Consider the following 19,921-nt stretch of genomic DNA (forward strand, 5'->3'; position numbering starts at 1 on the left):
CTGCAGCCTCGTCAGCACAGTGTTGAAGTGACTCCCAAGACTCTAGGTGTTTCTTAGCAACGGCCCTATTTGGGGGAACACTGAGTGCCAAAGGGGAAGCTGGCTTGGAAGTTTGTGCAAGACAGGCGGCACCCCTAATCAACTCCCAGGGTCCCCCCAGCAGGTCAGCTCCCTCACGCCAGCTGCTCCCTCCCAGGGCAATGGGGGCCAGGCTGGAAGCCCTCCACGAGGCCAGCAGCTACCTCACAGGTTTCCAGGCAGCATCCCGGCCCAAAAGCTTGCAGAGAGGCCCTGGTCATCCCTGCGGCCCCCAGGCAAAACCCAGTTGCCATCTGTTGTACTTTTAACCATGCAAGCGGCTGACAGGACACGAAAGAAAAAAAGACGTCCAACGAAACATGCCCGGCCCTCAATACTCAGACCCAGGGCTGAGCACACAGGACTGTCTGAAACACAAAAGACCCCCTAACAGAGTCCAAGATAGACGGTCTTCTGTGAAATTTCACAACCCACGAAGGTGTTCTAGAAAGTACCAGGACACAAATGCTTGCCAGACTTTTGTTCTTTCTCCACCCTGACAGACAATACATCACATAATTTTCACAAAATTTATTTGGAGGAATTAAAGAATTCCACCCGGGCCAGGCTTCTTGGTGCAGGCAGTTGGGTTCAGATATGTATTATTAATGCTAACATTTTCCTGTCGTGATTGCACACCCAATTTAAAATGAATTATCCAATTAAGTTAAGAAGGTGATGCATTCTGCTTCCAGGAATATGTTGCCAGTGACTGTCTTGACTGTTCTCCCCTAAAAACCCTTCCAATTAAGTTAAGACCGTTCAGTACATCGTGAGGCTAAGCCGGGAGGTTGCTGTGGAGACAGGAGGAGTCTTCATCATATCACTATTTCAATCTCCTGATGAGAAGGGAGCTGGCAGAGCTCTCAGCCTCCCCCTGGGATGAGTGTTCACTGCCAACAACAACAAGGACAAAAAGCTCTGTTGGACAGAAAAGGATGAAAGATCGTGTAAGCTTCCAGATCTCCTTCTGCAGCTACACAGAGAGTCATGGCTTGGGCTTCCTCGAGCAGAAGCCAGTTGGTGGGTGCATGCAAGAGGCGGACGCCACCCTGTCCCTTCTCTCCCCCTCACTCTCGGTCAGTTCTAGAGGGGGCATGCAGATCTGATGCGGAAGGTGTGACGGCACCAGCTCAGCCAGCAGACAGCAATCGACTGGTACCAGATAGCCACAAAGATCGGGGCTATGGGGTCAGACTGAGACACCACTGATGTCACGAAGAGTCAGGAAACACAGATGTTTATTTCTAAAATGCAAATCTGACCATGGCACTCTCTCGCGGACAGCCCTGTACTGGGTCTCCGCTGCCCTCGCCATCAAGTTCATCCCCCACTTACTCTTGCCATCTCATCCCTCCTTCATTCCCTAAATAAACACTCCGACTCTTCCACACCTCCCGGTCTTTGCACATGCTGGTCCCTTCCTCAGTATATCCCTTCGCTACTTTTGTCAGCCTGGTAAATGTGTTCTTACTCAAGACCTGGGTCAGATGTCTGGACCTCTGGCAGCTTTGTCTCTGACTTTACAGGCTTCCCTGATGGCTCAGATGGTAAAGAATCCACCTACAATGCAGGAGACCTGGGTTCAATCCCTGGGTTGGGAAGATAAAGATACCCTGGGGAAGGGCATGGCAACCCATTTCAGTATTCTTGCCTGGAGAATTCCAAGGATGGAGGAGCTTGTAGGTTACAGTACATGGGGTCTGTCAGAGTTGGATGTGACTAACACTTTACTGCAAGGTAGATACTAGAATCATGACCAAGCCAGCGCTTTGCTATCATAACTGGTTTTCGTGTTTGTCTCCCTGAGCAGCTGCTAAACCACTCAAGGGCAGGGGGTATGTTTTCAAAGGAATGGTCTAACCATAGAAGAAAAGGCAGAGGTGAGAGAAAGCGACCATGCCAACTTGAGAAGGATGTACAGGCATATCTCAAGAGATACCACAGGTTTGGTCTCCCAGATCACCGTCAATAAAGTGACCATCACACTAAAACAACTATCGCAATAAAGTGAGACACAGTATTTTTGGTTTCACAGTCCATATAAAAGCTATATTTATACTATACTGTAGTCTGTTAAGTGTGCAATAGCATTATATCTGAAAAACCAACATATATACGTTTAAAATATTTTATTGATTAAAACAAATGCTAACCATCATCTGAGCAAGTCAATCTTCTTGAAACAGTAACATCAAAGATCACTGATCACAGATCACTATGACAAACGTAAAACTAATAAAAACGTCTGAAATACCGTGAAAATTACCAGACTCATTCAACACAGGGTTGCCACAAACTTTCAGTTCATAAAGAAGTGCAGTTTCTGCAAAGTGCAATAAAACGAGGTATGCCTGTATAATTAGAAACCACCTAAAAGTTGTCCATGAAGTGAGTAAATGCTGTGAATCCCGGGGGTTCCCCATGCCCCTCACACTTAGGCCCATGGGTGCCAGCAGTAATCAGGGCCAGAGACAGGTGTGTTCTGGGTATAGACACTTCTCTTCCCCACCCCAGGACAAGAGATTTTAAAACCAAGTCTGCCTGATGTTATTAAGAGTTGCTAAACTATTTAATAAATAAAATCTCTGTGAGAAATCCTTATGTCTACATTAGACTGTAGATGTACCTTCTGGAAGACTCGGTTTAAACCTAAGAAGAGAAAAAACCCTACCCCCAAAATGTAAGCCATCAGAACTACTGATGCAATGAACCAGTCCACCTCTGAGGCTCACAGCAAGACAGCAAAACAAGCTGTTTGGTAGGAGATGACAGTGAAATGCCCAGGCATGAACTGAACGTCCCATGTAGGTCTCTGTCCGCTCTGGTGTCTGCCCTTCATGGGCTCAGACACAGGTGTCCTCTCGTGACCTGTGTGTTTCCAACCTGGGATTCAGAGCTTTGAGTCCCTTCTTGAACAGCTTCTGGGTGGTTCTAATTATATAGGCATACCTTCTTTTACTATGCTTTGTAGATACTGTGTTTTTTACAAATCCAGGATTGGGGCCATTGGGATCAGTAAGCTTTTCTTCTAATCTGTGTCTTGTATGGAACCCCTGAATTTCCATAGACTCTGAAACCCTTTAAGGTGGGGCTCATCTTCATGGCCTTCGTTCCACCCTGGGGACCCAGCACCGTGCCTGGTCCATGGTGAGCACACTGTGACGTTCCGTTCATAGAGTCGAGTTTCACACCTGCAGTTGAATTGAGCTGCTGTACATGTCACAGGAACAATGATCCTTTAGGATTCGGTGAATCAAACGACAATCTCCAAAGCTCTCCTTTGGTGCAAAATTGTGAAAATCTAAATGCAAGCCCAGGAATGTCAGAAATCATATACATCATATGGGTTGAAGTGTGCTCCCAAAAAGGTAGGCGAAGGCTTAGTCACAGGACCTGTGGATGTGACTTCACAGGGGTGAGCAAGTTAAGATGAGGTGTTGAGGGTGGACTCTAATTCAATACACCTAGTGTCCTTTTAAGAGGGAAATTTGGACACAGGGAGCAATGCCATGGGACGACAGAGTCAGAGACTGGAGCTACAAGTCAAGGAATGCCAAGGACTAACAATCTCCACCAGAAGCTGGGAAGAGGTGAGAAAGGATTCTACCCCAAGTCTCAGAAGGAATCTGGTCTTGCTGACACCCTGACTTCAGCTTCTAGCCCCCAGAACTGTAGAACAAATATCTGCAGTTTTAAGCCCCCCACTTAGTGGCAAATTGTTACAGTAGCTCTAGATAATTAATACAATAACCGAAAGGCAGTAACTTTTTTCTGACATGTATTTAGCATCAGCTTTCACGATAGAAGTGATTTGAATCTGGGTGGAGGCCACTTTACTATGTTACCCGTTTGCTCATTCATTTGCTTCCAATACTTACTGAGCCCCGGGTACATGCCAGACTCGGTGCAGAGCACCAGAGTGACGGAAGTGGGTGAGCCAGGAGCTTGTGGTGTAGATGGCTCTGTGAGTGGTCATGGAAACAAACGCCTGCACCACCGGGCAGTAAGTCTTAAAACACAGATAACAGAAATGACGGGCATTTTTATCATGTGTCCTTACCAGGTGCTGATCAAACCAGCCAATCCTAAAGGAAGTCAACCCTCAATACTCACTGGAATGACTGATGTGGAAACGCCAGTATTTTGGCCACCTGACGCAAACAACCAACTCATTGGAAAAGACCCTGATGCTGGGAAAGATTGATGGCAGAAGGGGACGACAGAGGATGAAATGGTTGGCATCACTGACTCAATGGACATGAGTTTGAGCAAGCTCCAGGAGATAGTGAAGGACGGGGAAGCCCGGTGTGCTGCAGTCCATGGGGTTGGAAAGAGTCAGACACGACAGAGCAACCGAACAACCACCAGGTGTGAGCACACGGTCACACGTGCGCCTCACACAATCCAGGGAGGAAGGTGCTTTTCGGTGCCCACTTCCCCATCAGGGATCCGAGACACAGGGATGGAGACACTAGGACTCTACCAGGATGGCACTGACCACAAAGGGAGCATGAGGAGGGGGAGGCTCGCCCCACCAGGGGAAGCACCGGGAAGTGTCTGATCAGGAGGGGTGGGAAGTGTCATTTAAACATGAAAGCATCTTTGAAAGCTTGATTTTCAAATCAGCCAAAACAGATATTAAAAAGCACCACAGGGACTTCCCTGTGTGGTCTAAGTGGTTAAGAATCTACCTTCCAATGCAGGCAACACAGGTTCAATCCCTGGTTGGGGAACTAAGATGCCACACGCTGAGGGGCAACTAAGTCTGCACACCACAACTAGAGAGCACACGCAGCAACAAAGATCCACGTCTCACAACTAAGACCCAACAGAGCCAAAATAAATAAATAAATATTAAAAAGAAAAACAGCACAAAGCATTTCTTAGCATGAGTAAGAAAGCTGTAACACCCAGGACATGCACGATCCCCCACCCCACCCCGGAGTGTGCTGGTGCAGGACGCTGTGCACGCTAACTTTCTTCTTGGCACCTGCCTGAATTGTTCAGATAAGCGCTCAGGGAACCAGCCTCTGCGTTATTATTGTGGCTCAGCACTCAGCAGCACTGAACACGCTTGGGTGCTGTTCTTAGCCCTGCTGTTGTAGTTCATTTGCTCAGTCGCGTCCGACTCTTTGCAACCCCATGAACTTCAGCATGGCAGACTCCCCTGTCCTTCACCAACTCCTGGAGCTTGCTCAAACTCCTGTCCATCCAGTCAGTGATGCCTTCCAACCATCTCATCCTCTGTCGTCCCCGTCTCTTCCTGCCTTCGATCTTTCCCAACATCAGGGTCTTTTCTAATGAGTCGGCTCTTCGCATCAGGTGGCCAAAGTATTCGAGCTTCAGCTTCAGCCATCAGTCCTTTGAATGAATATTCAGGACTGATTTCCTTTAGGATTGACTGGTTTGATGTTCTTGCAGTCCAAGGGACTCTCAAGAGTCTTCTCCAACACCACAGTTCAAAGGAATCAATTCTTCAGTGCTCAGCCTTTTTTATGGTCCAATTCCCACATCCATACATGTCTACTGGAAAAACCATAGCTTTGACTAGATGGACCTTTGTCGGCAAAGTAATGTCTGTGCTTTTTGATACACTGTCTAGGTTTGTCATGGCTTTTCTTCCAAGGAGCAAGCAGTTTTTAATTTCATGGCTGCAGTCACCATCTGGAGTGATTTTGGAGACCAAGAAAATAAAGTCTGTTACTTTTTCCATTGTTTCCTCATCTATTTGCCACAAAGTCATGGGACCAGATACCATGACCTTAATTTTTTGAATGTTGAGTTTTAAGCCAGCTTTTTCACTGTCCTCTTTCACCTTCATTAAGAGGCTCAGCCCTAACCATGTGTTAACTTAGCTAATCCCTACCACAATCCTATGACATAGTCTCTACGCTTATACCCGTTTTACAGAAAAGAAAGTTGAGGCCAAGAGAAATTAGGCAAAGCATTAGTCATGGAGCTGGATTTAAATCCAAACCATGTAGCCCAGAGTTAATGCTATTATTGTAGTTCTCACTGTGATAATCTGCCCAGGACGGGCTGGTGGGGGGAGTGTGTGTAGGGAGACTTGAGGGCATTCTCTTGAGGAAGAAGGATTAAAGAGCCTCAGCCCCAACCTGGTCCCATTAGCCTAAACATTGTTCTCTGATGTCTTCTGCAAAGTTTTGCATACATTTTCCACTTTTTCCCTCTGCCCATTTCTAAATATTAACATGTAGCATGAAAAACAATAATGCCCTCATGCCTGCTTACTCTGGCAGGAAAACTTGCCTATTAGGACAAATCAAGGGATGTACAGTTTCAACAGGGAAGAGATGCTAGCTGGCAGAGAAGGGGAAAGACAACAGGAACAAAGCAGCAGCTGACAAGGTGGGGAGTCACCTAATGTATGCCACTTGCAGAGCAGGTTCTGGGCAAGTGTCGGAGAAGCGGAGGAGAGGGGAGCGGGGACGAGGAGGAAGGGGACTGAGGAAGGCATGAAAGGCAGACAGGGTCACAGGAGGGCTGCATGACCGTGAGAAGCACATGCAGTGCAGGACGGGGCACAGCAAGGGCGCCCATATGGTCAGGGGCTCCACATTCACAAAGACCTTCCTCGAACCTACCTCTCAGGTGAGAGGTCAGATCATGTAAGAGTGCCATTTTTGTGGATCAAAAATAGTCAGATGTTGCCAATTTCATACCATTCAACTCATACATAGAGTCCTAGAGTCACACTGACAAAACTGAAAAAAGTCTTAATCACGAAATGTAAAATACAACTTTTCACCCGTCTTTCATTGCTTCTCCCCCTTTTTTCCCCCTTTCTGTTCTTTCTCTCCCCTCACTCACTCAGGCCCCCCATCCCTTCTTCATGTCCTCTCCATGTTGTCCCTCCTTCCTTTTTCACTTAAAACTATATTTAGTGTCTGGTGTCAGGACTCCCCTCGAGGTCCAGTGATTAAGAATCCACCTTCCAATGCAGGGGTCACGGGTTCAATCACTGGTCGGGGAACTAAGAGCCCACATGCCTCAGGGCAACTAAGCCTGCTTGGTGCAACTACCAAACCCACGCACCGCAACTAGAGAAGCCTACATGCCACGATGAAGATCCAGCACGGCCAAAACAAATAAATAACTTAAAATTAAAAAAAAATTATATTAAAAAACCAACAGCCCTGTATTCAGTGTCTAATGACCATTGCAGGTCTCAAGAGAAAGAGTCAAACAGCCGAGCGCACACACAAGCATATGGTGTACATGTTCCCAAGGAAGGAGGAAGGGCATCTTCTCCTGGCGGCCGAGCCGGCAGGACACCTGGACAGGAGCCACGCTGGCCTTCACTGCCAGCGCTAGCTGGCAGCACAGAGGTCACGTGGCCAGACCTTAGCTCAGCCCAGCAGGAGAGGAAAGGGACACTGGGGGTGAGCAGGCCACACTGGCCACTTGGACCTGGGGTGCTTGATAAAAAACAAAAACGTCTAAGGCTGTGATACCCTTTGTGCTGTCTGACTGCCTACCTGGAAGTCAGGTGCTCAGAGGCACAGGAAACAAACGGTTCAGAAGGCAGGGCATGTGCCTTCCGGTCAGGAGCGTGGGCACCCTGGCTCTACCGCTCTCTGGCTGCAGGACTGTGGGCAAGGTTTCCCATCAAAGGCCCACGTCCTTACCTGTAAAGGAAGAGACGCCCACAGGACAGTCTCGGGGGTGTGGATACCAGGCTGTACAAAACATGTAGGGTGAGTGTAGAATCTGAAATTGCTTTCCCCAGAGATTTAAAAATCGGCCCAAGGGAGATCAGATGTAGACTGAACTGCACGACGTGGCCTGTCTCTTGGGGAAGTCACCTTAATCCTCTGATCTCTCTTTGGGCTGAAATCCCACAGTCCTCTGTCCCAATGCCTGGGCCATGTGAAAAAGGGGAAACCGAGTCACAGACACCGAACCCCTTTTCTGTGACACCTTGATTTAAAACTATAAAATCACTTTTTTTTTTTTTTTTTTGGTCAGTCTCAAAGTCATGCTCTTAGGCATTCTGCCAGCCAGCAAGATGACAGTTTTCCTTCAGAGGGCCCCAATTCTCATTGTGTGACTTAGAACCTGGGAAAAAGGCAAAACAATAAACCATCTGTGAGGCTTTCAGACAGTGCCATTTGTGAGAAGTGCTTTTTACATCTTGGTAGGACTCTGCATTAAGCTGGCATTAATTAATTGCTACATTAAAGGGAAGCACCTTTAACATTTCAATGACATAATCATATGCAATTACGATCATATAAAGGAACACTTTATAATTAACGATGCCGCCACTTCCTGAAATGTGTAATCCTTCTGTCTTGAATTCCAAAGAGGCTGGCAGGAGGAAGGCACTAAAGATAGTTCAGGAACTAATATTTAAATCAGTTTTTAATTCACCTTTCAACATGAATAGTAAAACTGGAACAAAAGCTTACCCTTATTAGGACTCCAAATCTTTATGTCTGTGAGGCTAAATATTCAGCAACAATAGCTCTACACAGAAACGGTCAACAATTACAGGCCTGAAATGATTACCCCTCAAGAGCAATAATTTTGCCCCAGCAGTCACATCAATTGCTTTTCCAGAAACACATTACAGCTCACTCCGACTGTCCAGGCTTTGGAAACTATGCTGTGTTATCATTAATAGAGCACTCTGACTTATTTCCGGGACTTAAACATGAGAATGGTTTTGCTTTTAATTAGGGAGGTTTCCCATGTAGTCACGATCCCTGAGTACCAAGCATTATTCTAAGTGTTCCACATGTGTTTGCTTGTTTAGTTCTACACAGAGTCCTGAGCCCACACTATTTGAGCCCCATTTTATAAATGAGGACAGCAAGCACCCAAATGTTAAATAGCTTGCCCCAGGTACCATCCCCTCCCCACCCTGGAAAAGCCTGTTTGAGTGATTCACAAACCAGACTGGATAAACAGACTTTCTCGATTGTCACATTCATTCTGTCACTCTACCTGTGACGGAGGCCCCAGAACCTCCCTGCACCTAATTTCTGTTGTGAGCAAATTTTTGCAGCAACCACCAAAGAAAAAGCAGAGGCAATAAAATTTGACCCACGGTCACACCTAAAGGGTGGACCTCCCTGGTGGCCAAGTGATAAAGAACTCGCCTGCCAATGCAGGAGATGCAGGTTCAATCCCTGGGTCGGAAAGGTCCCTTAGAGAAGGAATGACAACCCACTCCAGTATTCTTGCCAGGAAACCCCATGGACAAAGGAGCCTGGGCAGGCTACATTCCATGGGGTCGAGAAAGAGTTGTACACAACTTATCAGACTAAACGACAAAAACACCATCACCTAAAGGGCTGCCAGAAAAAAAGTCCCTACAGCACAGCCTTTCTTAAATAGCAACCAAACTTGCATCAACAGCCCCTATCTGATGCCCTTCATGGTACACTCCCTGGAGAAGGAAATGGCAACCCACTCCAATATTCCTGCCTGGAAAATCCCATGGACAGAGGAGCCTGGTGGGCTAGTACTGCATTGGGTCGCAAAGAGTTGGACATGACTGAGCACGCACATGCGCACACACACACTGTACACTATTTTCCGCTGTCCTCAGGGGACTGTGAGGGTCGCTCCCTCCCCGTGACAGCCTCCCGAAACGGCCAAGGTTTACCTTGTCATAATAGTATCGCAGGGCTCTGCTCAGCTTGTCGTAGTTCATGTTTGTTTTGTTCTTCCGGAGTCCCCACAGCTTGGCCACTTCTTCTGCTTTGAGGAGCTTGAATTCACCATCGTTGGAAGTCCAGCAGATCAGGTGCTCATGTTTCTGGTCCAGCAGTAACTGCAACAGGAACTGCCACAGCGTGATTGCACTCTCCATACCTGGGGAGGGAGGGCCGCGTCAGTGCAGCTGCCAAGGCTGGGGAGGGGGCCGGGGGGGCACTTGAGTGGACACCTCAGCACCACCGCCTACCCCAGCGAACCTCAAGTGACTTTCATTTCCATCCCAACCGGCCACTCTGAATCATATCTGGCTGCATGTCTGCAAAACAGCCACGACTCAGAAATACAGGGAAGCCCTGTGACCCTGGTATGTGCCACACACATCCCCACAGGTGACAGGGTTACACTGGGAACGATATGAAAAAAATGATTAACGGATTGCCCCTTCCTAGGATCAGTCCTCATACAAACGATTGCCCATACAATGCACATGGTGTCTGGACCCATTCATCCTATCAGCTCCCTCGCTGGTCAGCCTCTAGGCTGTTACCTGGATGAAACACTGGAGCCGCTAAGTGTGGTTACATAGGAGCCAGGGGTATGCCAATAGGTGTGACTGCGTGAGGAGCTTCTTTCTGTATTCCCAGTGCTCTGATAACCCAGCCCAATGCCCGGCTGATACATGCTTAAAGACTTGAGGTATTGTCTCTTTCTCAGGCACTTGTCACGCTGCAGATAGAAACACCTTTTGTGGGACTTCCCTGGTGGTCTTAGATTCTGTGCTCCCAGTGCAGGAGGTCTGGGTTCGATCCCCGGTCAGGGAACTAGATCTCACCTGCCACAGCTAAGAGTTCGCATGCCACAACTAAAGATCCCACATGTGGTAAATAAGACCCCGCACAGCACCCCCCCAAAACCCACCATTGTCACCAGCACAGAGATGGGAGACGCATTCTTTTCTTCACTATGAAAAGGAAGCCTATAAAATGTTATCTTTTCCCCTTGACTCTGTTGAGGACTTTGTAAATGCTGTTCCTTCTGACTAAAATGCTGTTCCTCAGCTTTGGAGATTGGTGAAATCCTACTCATCCATCACTACCCAGTTCATATGGGACCTTCTCAAGGAAATTTTTCCCTCCCAGGCAGTTCCCAACTTCAGACATTTGAAGACTTTCATGGCAATGGGTACTGACTGTAAAAATAACAACAATGACCATTTGTCTCATCAACAATCACACATTAGGAAAGGAGAGGCGGTTGAGCTGGTCTCAAGAGCTGCATCATAGCTCAACCCTCATGACTGGACACGTGAAGTGCCCTGGGTTTTGATCTGGGAAAGATGCTGGAATGAGGAAGCCCAAGATGACCAGAGGGTGGAAAACTGGCTTCTGGCACAGACAGAAGCTTTGAAGGCCAGTTGTGAGGTGGGGACAAAGACAGAGAGAAGTAGGGATCATGCCGTGATGCAAAGAGGAAACACTGAAGCCCCAGGAGGCAGCCAGGGTGACGGGAACAAAGGAGTGGTGAGAAACACATGACTCAGGAGACCCAGAAGCCAGAGGAACAGCCTTAGGGAGACTTATCTGTACCAATGTTTTTGTCAGCTCCACACCTCCTCTCTTGCATTTCTCTTAAAGGGGCAGCTGTCAGACTGACGAATCATTTTTTTCCCTTTCCACACGGGGATCCATGTGAAAAATACCTAGCTTTCCAGTAAGTATTTATTTCCTTATTTCCTTTCACGTGTTCAGCCAAAAGAACACATTTTACTGTTTCTCTGAGCAACATGGGTTTCTTGGTTAAAGAGAAACAGAATAGTAATGTTCTTCAAATACCCACAGGGCATTTTTTATTTACGGCTCTTTAAAGGAGATATTCTTTTCAGAAATCAATCTTCACCACAATGGCCACTCAGTCTGTAAGACAATAAATCATCTCCTTGTTGGATCAAAACAGCCTTTTGTATCTCATGAGTCTCGTAAACACACGCAGCGGCCTGCCAGCTCCAACTCCAAATATGAGCTTCTGATTATTTGAGGACGGACCACAACTTTCCCCCCATCGTTGGCACTAAGAATCGCTAACAGTTGTCTCAAATTCTTCGGTGTTTTCTCATCCAAACCCTTCAGACAGTAAGCTTTCAAATATCTCTAAAATTTTAAAGTGGATGCTCGGAGGAACCTGCTCCAAAGGGTAGAAGGCTGCCAGTGGGTGTGGAGGTCTGGATGGAAGGGATTCCTGGGTTGGTGGCTCTAGCCACTCGCACCTCCCCCATCTCTGATATGAGCCATAATGTTCCAGAAGGAACAGGAGGACAATGTAAACATCTCCATGTGTTTCACACTTAGTACTTCTACCAACCAGGACTCCTCAGAGCTTCTTGTGCTTCCTGGAATCCCTTTCCATGGCATTCCAACCCTGAGTATTGGAGCCATGTGCCCCAGGCATAAACGATGAGGACCTACTGGATAGTAGACCGGATAAATGTTCTCAGTCTTTCACTCCTTCTCCCTTTCAAGTGACCGTGCAGCAGTGCCCAGAATGGGTAGAGTACTTTTCCCCCATCCCACTGATATTTGGGGATGGCCACGTTATTTGACTTGGCCAATGGAATGATGAGCAGAAATGGCAATGTGCCATTTCTCAGCTGAGGCCTAAGAGGCTTCCTATGTTTGCACTTTTCCTCTTGTGTTCCTGTTACTACTGTGAAGCTGTGGCACAAAAATGAGACATGTGGAGCCAATCTGAGCTCGACCCAAAGCCTGGAGCCAAGTCCCACAAATCACAGTCTGAAGCAGTGTCCCTGAGGTCAACCAATGAGAAAAATAAATGTTGCTGTATACCAGTGACTCTCAGTCTGTTTGTTATGCAGTATCATAGCAGCAAGAGCTGACTATTACAATGTCTTAGTCTAAAAAAACTCTCTTTGCTGGGGTACGATATCTTTACACTGTAAACTTACATTCATAATCATGAGGTGTGTCTAGGCATGAAAAAGCATGTTATGCAGGGGGATTGGCCAATCCTGTCTTTACTCTGAGGGTTACAAGTGGGCCACATAAATGACCATGGGTGCTATGGCATGGCCTACAGCAAAGGTAAAAGGAGGAAAGAGGGAAAGAAAGGGGAGATATAAGAGAGGAAAGTGAAAGGGCAGAGGAGCAAAGGGTAAGGACAAGGACACCCTCATCAGGGCCCTGCCAAATTTCCAGAACTGATGAGCTGGGCCAAGGAGAGGCACAAGCTGAGCGCCAGGAATCCCAGAGCTGCCCCGCATACACACTCAGAGCTTTGGTGAGGCTGGGTGGGCTGAGGAAAGTCCCCTTCCTCCCCCGTCACTCTCCCACATGGAGGTGTCAGACCCAGGCTACCGCTGAGGCTGGGAGGATTCCTCAGAGGGTTGATGTGAGTGGCAGGGCTACACCGGAGGTGACTAAGCCATCTAGCCACTCCTGCCTAAAGCACGACAAACCGGCCTCTGACAGCCCCATTCTCCTTCTCCAGCCCTTCAGCCACTCCATGCTGGTGGATCCGCCAGCTTCAGTGAGTGTGCAGCCACACAAGTCTTTGCTGTGAGAAATCCAGCCACACATGACTCAGAGTACAGTCTCAAAAACATTGCCCCACGAGCTTATTACCTCTACAAACATCTGTCACCCACTTCTACACTTGGCAGAAGTCACGCTGGGAGGCAGTGGGCCCCCCACAGCCACTGTGGACTCCACCCTTGCCACCTCTCTGGTGATGGAAGTGGCTGAGTGTATGCGGGCAGTGGGCACACGGTAGGGCTTGGGGTGGGCGGGTCAGCAACTGATCTCACCACTGTGGTTCCCACCACTAAGATACTCAGCGTTTCCTTGATTTTAGTTCCAACCTTAGTAACTATGATTCAGTGTCATCATTTACACAAGTGTTTTCACGCACAGTCATGCTTCACACCTTTGCCAGCCACAAACTCTGCCCCCTCAAGGACACAGGCAAAGGAAAGAGTCTAACACATGACTGGGGAACACACTCTCCCCCCAACCACCAACACATATTAGCAAATTCATCAAAATTAATATATCTCTCACCAAAAAAAAATTATTTGTAGTGTTTTAAAAAAAATTAATTCCTTGATGCCTAGAATCCTTAATAAAGTCCTATGTCTTAACATGAAGGTACAATCAAGTCCAGTGTATCTGGCTGCCATTATGAAGAATGTATGTAATTCAGGCAGCATCCTGTGGCTCTTACTAAATAAAAAGTTCAAGAAGGGACTGATACTTGACATTTATGTTTGATACATTATTATACAAGCGGGGGTCTGCTTTAACGTAGTATGTCTCATCAGCCTAGCCTCATTTAGCGGATTTCCCACAACTCTCCACTTAAAATATGTAGAATACATGAAACAAATGCTATAATTTTCTTTAAAAAAAATTTCCCAAATCAAACTTTCAGCTGAGTAGAAAATGTTACTCTTCCCCTGCCACCCCACGCCTTATTTTGAATGGATAAAATTTTATCAGGTAGGATAATGCCATTCTTTTCTTTTTCCAAGGGTCGATAAAATTTAATGTTTAATATGAACACATGATCCTTAGAAATCTTAAAATCTCATAAAATAATTTGATAGCTGCAAAATCATTGACTGATGGTTTTTAAATTATTTTTAATTTCACAGAAAGCACATGATTCTATTCTTATTTTTCTTTTTCCTCTTTTTTCAAGGTTAAATTTTTATTGATTGAAAGAGTCTTTAAATTTTACAGTGCTCATAATGCCATGCTTAATGTGAACATCAAGCACTGCACTTTTATGTTTAGGAGGATCCACTGTGAAAGCATCACTGCTCTTGCAGGAAGAGGTGCCCTCCGTATTAGGTCCTCTCTGTACCACCCCTGACCACATCTCGACCCTGCCGCCCACTGCACATGGTTTCTCTCTCAGCACTTCTACTGGAACTAACCCAAGACCACGGTCACAGCAGCTGACAAGGCCTCTTCCAGGCCTCTCCAGAGAACAGAGCTACCTGCTATTTGCCCCAGCTGTTCCTTCTCCTTTGTAATTTATAGCCTAGATATTGCCATGGTGGAGGATAGTTAGATCATTTAAATCAGTTTGTCAAATCTGAATAACACACATCCCTCCTTTGGAAGGAGCAGGAGGCAAAAAATTAATAGGTCCTCATGTGGGCAAATCATCTTCACTAAATATCTTATTATAGTCTCCCTTCAATATTAAGAAGAAAAATGGATATAAGTGCCTCAAGGTTTATAGTTCTTATACAACCAGCTGATCGCTCCCATCCTATGCAAATTAACAATTAATCTTACATATGACACAGGATACTTGGTTAAGAGACAACTAACACAGAAGTTATGGCCATGTAAGGTATTTTGAGTAAGATGTGTTTATATAATTATACCCTACAAAGAGGAGAGAGACTCAATTCTCTCTCTACCTTTTTAAATTTTTTTTGAGTATCCATTTTATGTTAAGACACTCTCTGGGTATTTGGGGCACATCAGAGACAAGGGTGATGAAGACCTTTGTCTTCATGAATCTTACATTCTAATGGGAGAAGACAGGCCAAAAACAACAAACATATGACTACTGCAACACAATATTTTGGAAAAACAGTGTTACAGGGAAAGGCAACCAGAGCAGGTTAAGGAGGTGGGAGCCTGGGCTGTGTGAGCAGAAGGTCATGGAAGGCCTCATTGAGAAGCTAAGAGCTAAGAAATACCTTTGTTAAAAAATAATTTTCAAAATGGGTAAAATCGTGGCTCTCCTACAGATATAAAATGAAGACATGTTAACGATTTTATTTCACTCATTAGTCAACCAGGGAACTTGGCAGGTGTTCTAACAAGTTCAAAAAAGAATCTGAATAACAAAGGCATTTATAAATTAGGAATACTGAAATGAATGCACAAACAGGGGTGACAGAGGAGTCAACTGAACTCTACAAGATAAGAGAGAATTTGCATGCCTATAGACAATAATTATTTTTGTTATCAGCTATCTCTAATTAGTAGATTGTAAAATACCCTCCATAAAACCAGAATCACATCCTCCAGAGATTAGAGTCTAGACAATGCACAATTTTTTGTGGAAGCATAATTATCTTCTACAACTTTCAGCAGATGAGAGGGTGAACTGCTTGTCTTCTTAGAAGGCTACACAGTGAGGAAGAGCAGATTCAGAGCCAGACTATCTGGGTTCAAATCTAAGTACCAGTCCTATTTGGCTGTGGGACTTTGGTTAAGTTACTTAACCTTTCTGTGCCTCAATGACCTCATAAGGAAAATGGAGATGATGATGATACAAGTGTCTCCCTTACAGGGCTGTTGCAAGGATTACATGAGTTACTAAGAACGCACTTGAACTACACTTGGTACACAGTGTTATTCCAAAGTTTACTATTATTTTTTAAGCAACAGACACTTCTTCATAAATCATGTTGTGAGGATATTTGGCCTTCACCTAGCTCAAAGGCATCATTTAGATACTATATCCACCTTGGTTCTTTGTTCATTAGGCAATGATTCCACAATAGGCACTGAAATCCAGGAAGAATCTTCCAGCTCTTTGGTGACTGTTGTTTATAAGGTGACCTAAAATATGTTTCGGAGAAGGCAATGGCACCCCACTCCAGTACTCTCGCCTGGAGAATCTCATGGATGGAGGAGCCTGGTGGGCTGCAGTCCATGGGGTCGCTAGGGGTCGGACACGACTGAGAGACTTCACTTTCACTTTTCACTTTCATGCATTGGAGAAGGAAATAGCAACCCACTCCAGTGTTCTTGCCTGGAGAATCCCAGGGACGGGGGAGCCTGGTGGGCTGGCAGGGGTGGCACAGATTTGGACACGACTGAAGTGACTTAGCAGCAGCAGCAGAATATGTTTATGTGGGTTTTTAAAAAGACTATCATCAAAAGATGAAAAAACATCAACAGATACACACTACTATATATAAAATAAATAACAAAGACCTACTGTGTAGCACAGGGAACTATATTCACTATCTTGTAATAATCTATACTGGAAAAGAATCTGAAAAAGAATATATATATATATATATAATGAATCACATTGTTGTGTACCTGAAACTAACACAACATTGTTAATCAACTATATGTCAATATTTTTAAAAGTCAAAAAACAGATTTTCAAAACTTCTGGCAGAAAACTCAGATCCCTAAACACATATCTGCTGCCTTCAGCTTAAGAAACCCTGGTGTAAAATGCTTATCCTGAAGCTTCCAAGCTGTTTCTCTAGCAAAGACAGCCCTTGGGTGCTCATACCTCCCTTGGGACTAGTTCTGCCTTGATCTATCTTGTGCCCCTGGAGCAGGGAAGGGAGTTAAGGAGACAAGAACCATTGGCTCCAAAAGAGGTAGAAGAAGGGCTCTAAAATGACGATCCAAGGGACAGCCATGATGACACTGCCTGTGAAGACGGAGCCCAACTGGGGAGCGTCCCCGGGCCGCTCACGTGGAGGTGGACCAAGCGTGAAGAGCTTGTCCGTGGCACAGAGAGGGAGGGAGGGACATTTAGGCAGACTCTGAGCAGTCACCTTCCACCCTCATTCTGTGTTTTCAACTCTTTTTGTCTTTAAAGAACACAAATAGTATCCTTGATTCACTCTTTTATCTGGAGGGAGTCTCAAAGAGAAGGAGGCTATAGACTGAATATACTGACCACTCTCGTCACCGATGGTGCCTCCCTCTGCCCACTTTGTCAAATAAATGAATGAGTAAGACTGAGGTTAGTACAGGCCTCAGTCTGTGCCCTTAACCACTGTTACACTGCCTCCCACCAAGAGCAAGGAACTCGCATCAGGATCAGGACTGGGAGCAGGCTACTGGAGAAGGCTTGCTAGAGGAGTGAGCTTGAGCAGAGCCTTGAACAAAAGGGTGCGCAAAATCTGAAAAGGGTGAGAGGATTTGATCAACGCCCCTCCTTCAAAAGCATAGAGCTAGAGTTCTGTTCAGAGGACCGCGCCCGTGATTTCTCCCCTTTCCTTGTTAACATTTAGCTTCTGTTGGGTCATAAAAACCAGGTTCTGGTACAGATTTGTAATTCATGGAGTTGTGTCATCAGGAAAAAGTCTTGCCGTAGGAGAGCATTTGAAGTTCTAGGGGGTGGAAGGCAAGAAAAGATCACTCTTTCACCTTCAAAAAGAAAAGGGTAAGAGGAGAGAATAAGAGTACACCATGAGAAACGCTGGGCTGGATGAAGCACAAGCTAGAATCAAGATTGCCGGGAGAAATATCAATAACCTCAGATATGCAGATGACACCACCCTTATGGCAAAAAGTGAAGAAGAACTAAAGATCTTCTTGATGAAAGTGAAAGAGGAGAGTGAAAAAGCTGGCTTAAAACTCAACATTCAGAAAACTAAAATCATGTCATCTGGTCCCATCACGTCATGGCAAATAGATGGGGAAACAATGGAAACAGTGACAGACTTTATTTTGGGGGGCTCCAAAATTACTGCAGATGGTGACTGTGGCCATGAAATTAAAAGACGTTTGCTCCTTAGAAGAAAAGTTATGACCAACCTATACAGCACATTAAAAAGCAGAGACATTACTTTGCCAACAAAGGTCCATTTGTCAAAGCTATGGTTTTTCCAGTAGTCATGTATGGATGCAAGAGTTGGACTATAAAGAAACCTGAGCACCAAAGAATTGATGCTTTTGAACTGTGGTGTTGGAGAAGACTCTTGAGAGTCCCCTTGGACTGCAAGGAGATCCAACCAGTCCATTCTGAAGGAGATAAATCCTGAATATTCATTGTAAGGACTGACGCTGAAGCTGAAATTCCAATACTTTGGCCACCTGATGCGAAGAACTGACTCATTGGAAAAGACCCTGATGCTGGGAAAGATAGAAGGCGGGAGGAGAAGGGTATGAGAGAGGATGAGATGGTTGGATGGCATCACCGACTCTATGGACATGAGTTTGAGTAAACTCCAGGAGTCGGTGATGGACAAAGAGACCTGGAGTGCTGCAGTCCCTGGGGTTGCAAAGAGTTGGACACAACTGAGCAACTGAACTGAATTAAAGAGGAGAGAGGCAGAAGTTCTGCACCATAGGCAGGGCAGGGGTGGGAGCAGCCATTGATGGCTAAAGTCCAAAGCAAGAATCAGTGTGGAGTCCTAGATGAGACGGCCATGTAACCTGCCCAGAGACAACCTCCAACTCATGCCTGAAAACAAAGCCCACCCAAGACCCATAGGTACAAACCAGTGGTTACCAATAGGGAGGGGCAAGGAGGAAGGGATGAGATAGGACCACAGACTACTGTGCATTAAATAAGCATGGGGCAGAGACAAGATGGTGGAGTAGAGGGACATGAACCTACTCCCTCTCATGGAAGCCCCAGAATCGCAACTATCTGCTGAACAACCGTCAGTAAAACAAATGAGCTACAAGGATGGGTTGTACAGCACAGGTAATATAGCCAATATTTCATAATAACTACAAATGGAGTTTAACCTATGAAATCTTTAATCACTCTGCTGTACACTGGAAACTAATGCTGTAAATCAACTATACCTCAAGCAAAGTAATAGCTAAGTCCATCCAGTAGCAGAGGTTATTGTGCTCCTTCAAACACCACCAAGCCTCCAGCAGTGGCCAGGCTGCCAGGAGAGTCCATCCCAACCCATGACCACCAGCATCACCTTGTCACCCTGCACCAGAGGGCTCCTGGTGAAGCTAATGCCTCAGGGACCATCACTTTGCACAAGTCTAGGGGCTCGAGTGATTTTGTATTCATAATTTGTGGGGGTCTGCACAAAGAGGATTTCTGCAAATTGTTTTAAGCTTCAGCACCACACCTCCCACAATTTATTCCTGCCCCTACCCCTTCTCAGGCTGCCTCCTCCTGAGAAGCTGTGCTCCTCTCCTTGATGGCAGTCATTCTGCCACAAGGTGGCGCCAAACATCCTAACGTGAGACAGCTGCACAGAATCTGTAAGCAAAGCCTGAGGTTTCTGCTTCCACTCTTAGAAGCTGAAATAACCACTTATTTGCTCTTCTTCCTATCTGTGGCAACCTAACACTTCTCTTTGCATGTTTCTAGTTTCATTTTTTTAAGCTACCCTGAGTTGGAGTTTAGAGGGTTCAGAAAAATTGTCTTTGTAAAGCTTATATATTGT

General features: G+C 45.9%; 1 protein-coding gene across 8 annotated transcripts in view; it reads right to left on the reverse strand.

Annotated features, from left to right (window-relative positions):
* The window catches only part of ELK3 (ETS transcription factor ELK3), a 266,287-nt gene that overhangs the window by 30,914 nt on the left and 215,452 nt on the right, over nucleotides 1–19,921 (reverse strand). For 7 of the 8 annotated variants that reach the window (XM_055576808.1, XM_055576849.1, XM_055576842.1 and 4 more), the window contains one exon: nucleotides 9,716–9,924. In XM_055576808.1, coding sequence (XP_055432783.1) covers nucleotides 9,716–9,924 — 209 coding nt within the window. Of the gene's footprint in view, nucleotides 1–9,715; nucleotides 9,925–19,921 lie in introns of those variants that run through there. The other variant, XM_055576867.1, reaches the window with a different exon arrangement.

The sequence above is a fragment of the Bubalus kerabau genome, chromosome 1, assembly GCF_029407905.1.
Source record: "Bubalus kerabau isolate K-KA32 ecotype Philippines breed swamp buffalo chromosome 1, PCC_UOA_SB_1v2, whole genome shotgun sequence".
NCBI lineage: Eukaryota > Metazoa > Chordata > Mammalia > Artiodactyla > Bovidae > Bubalus > Bubalus kerabau.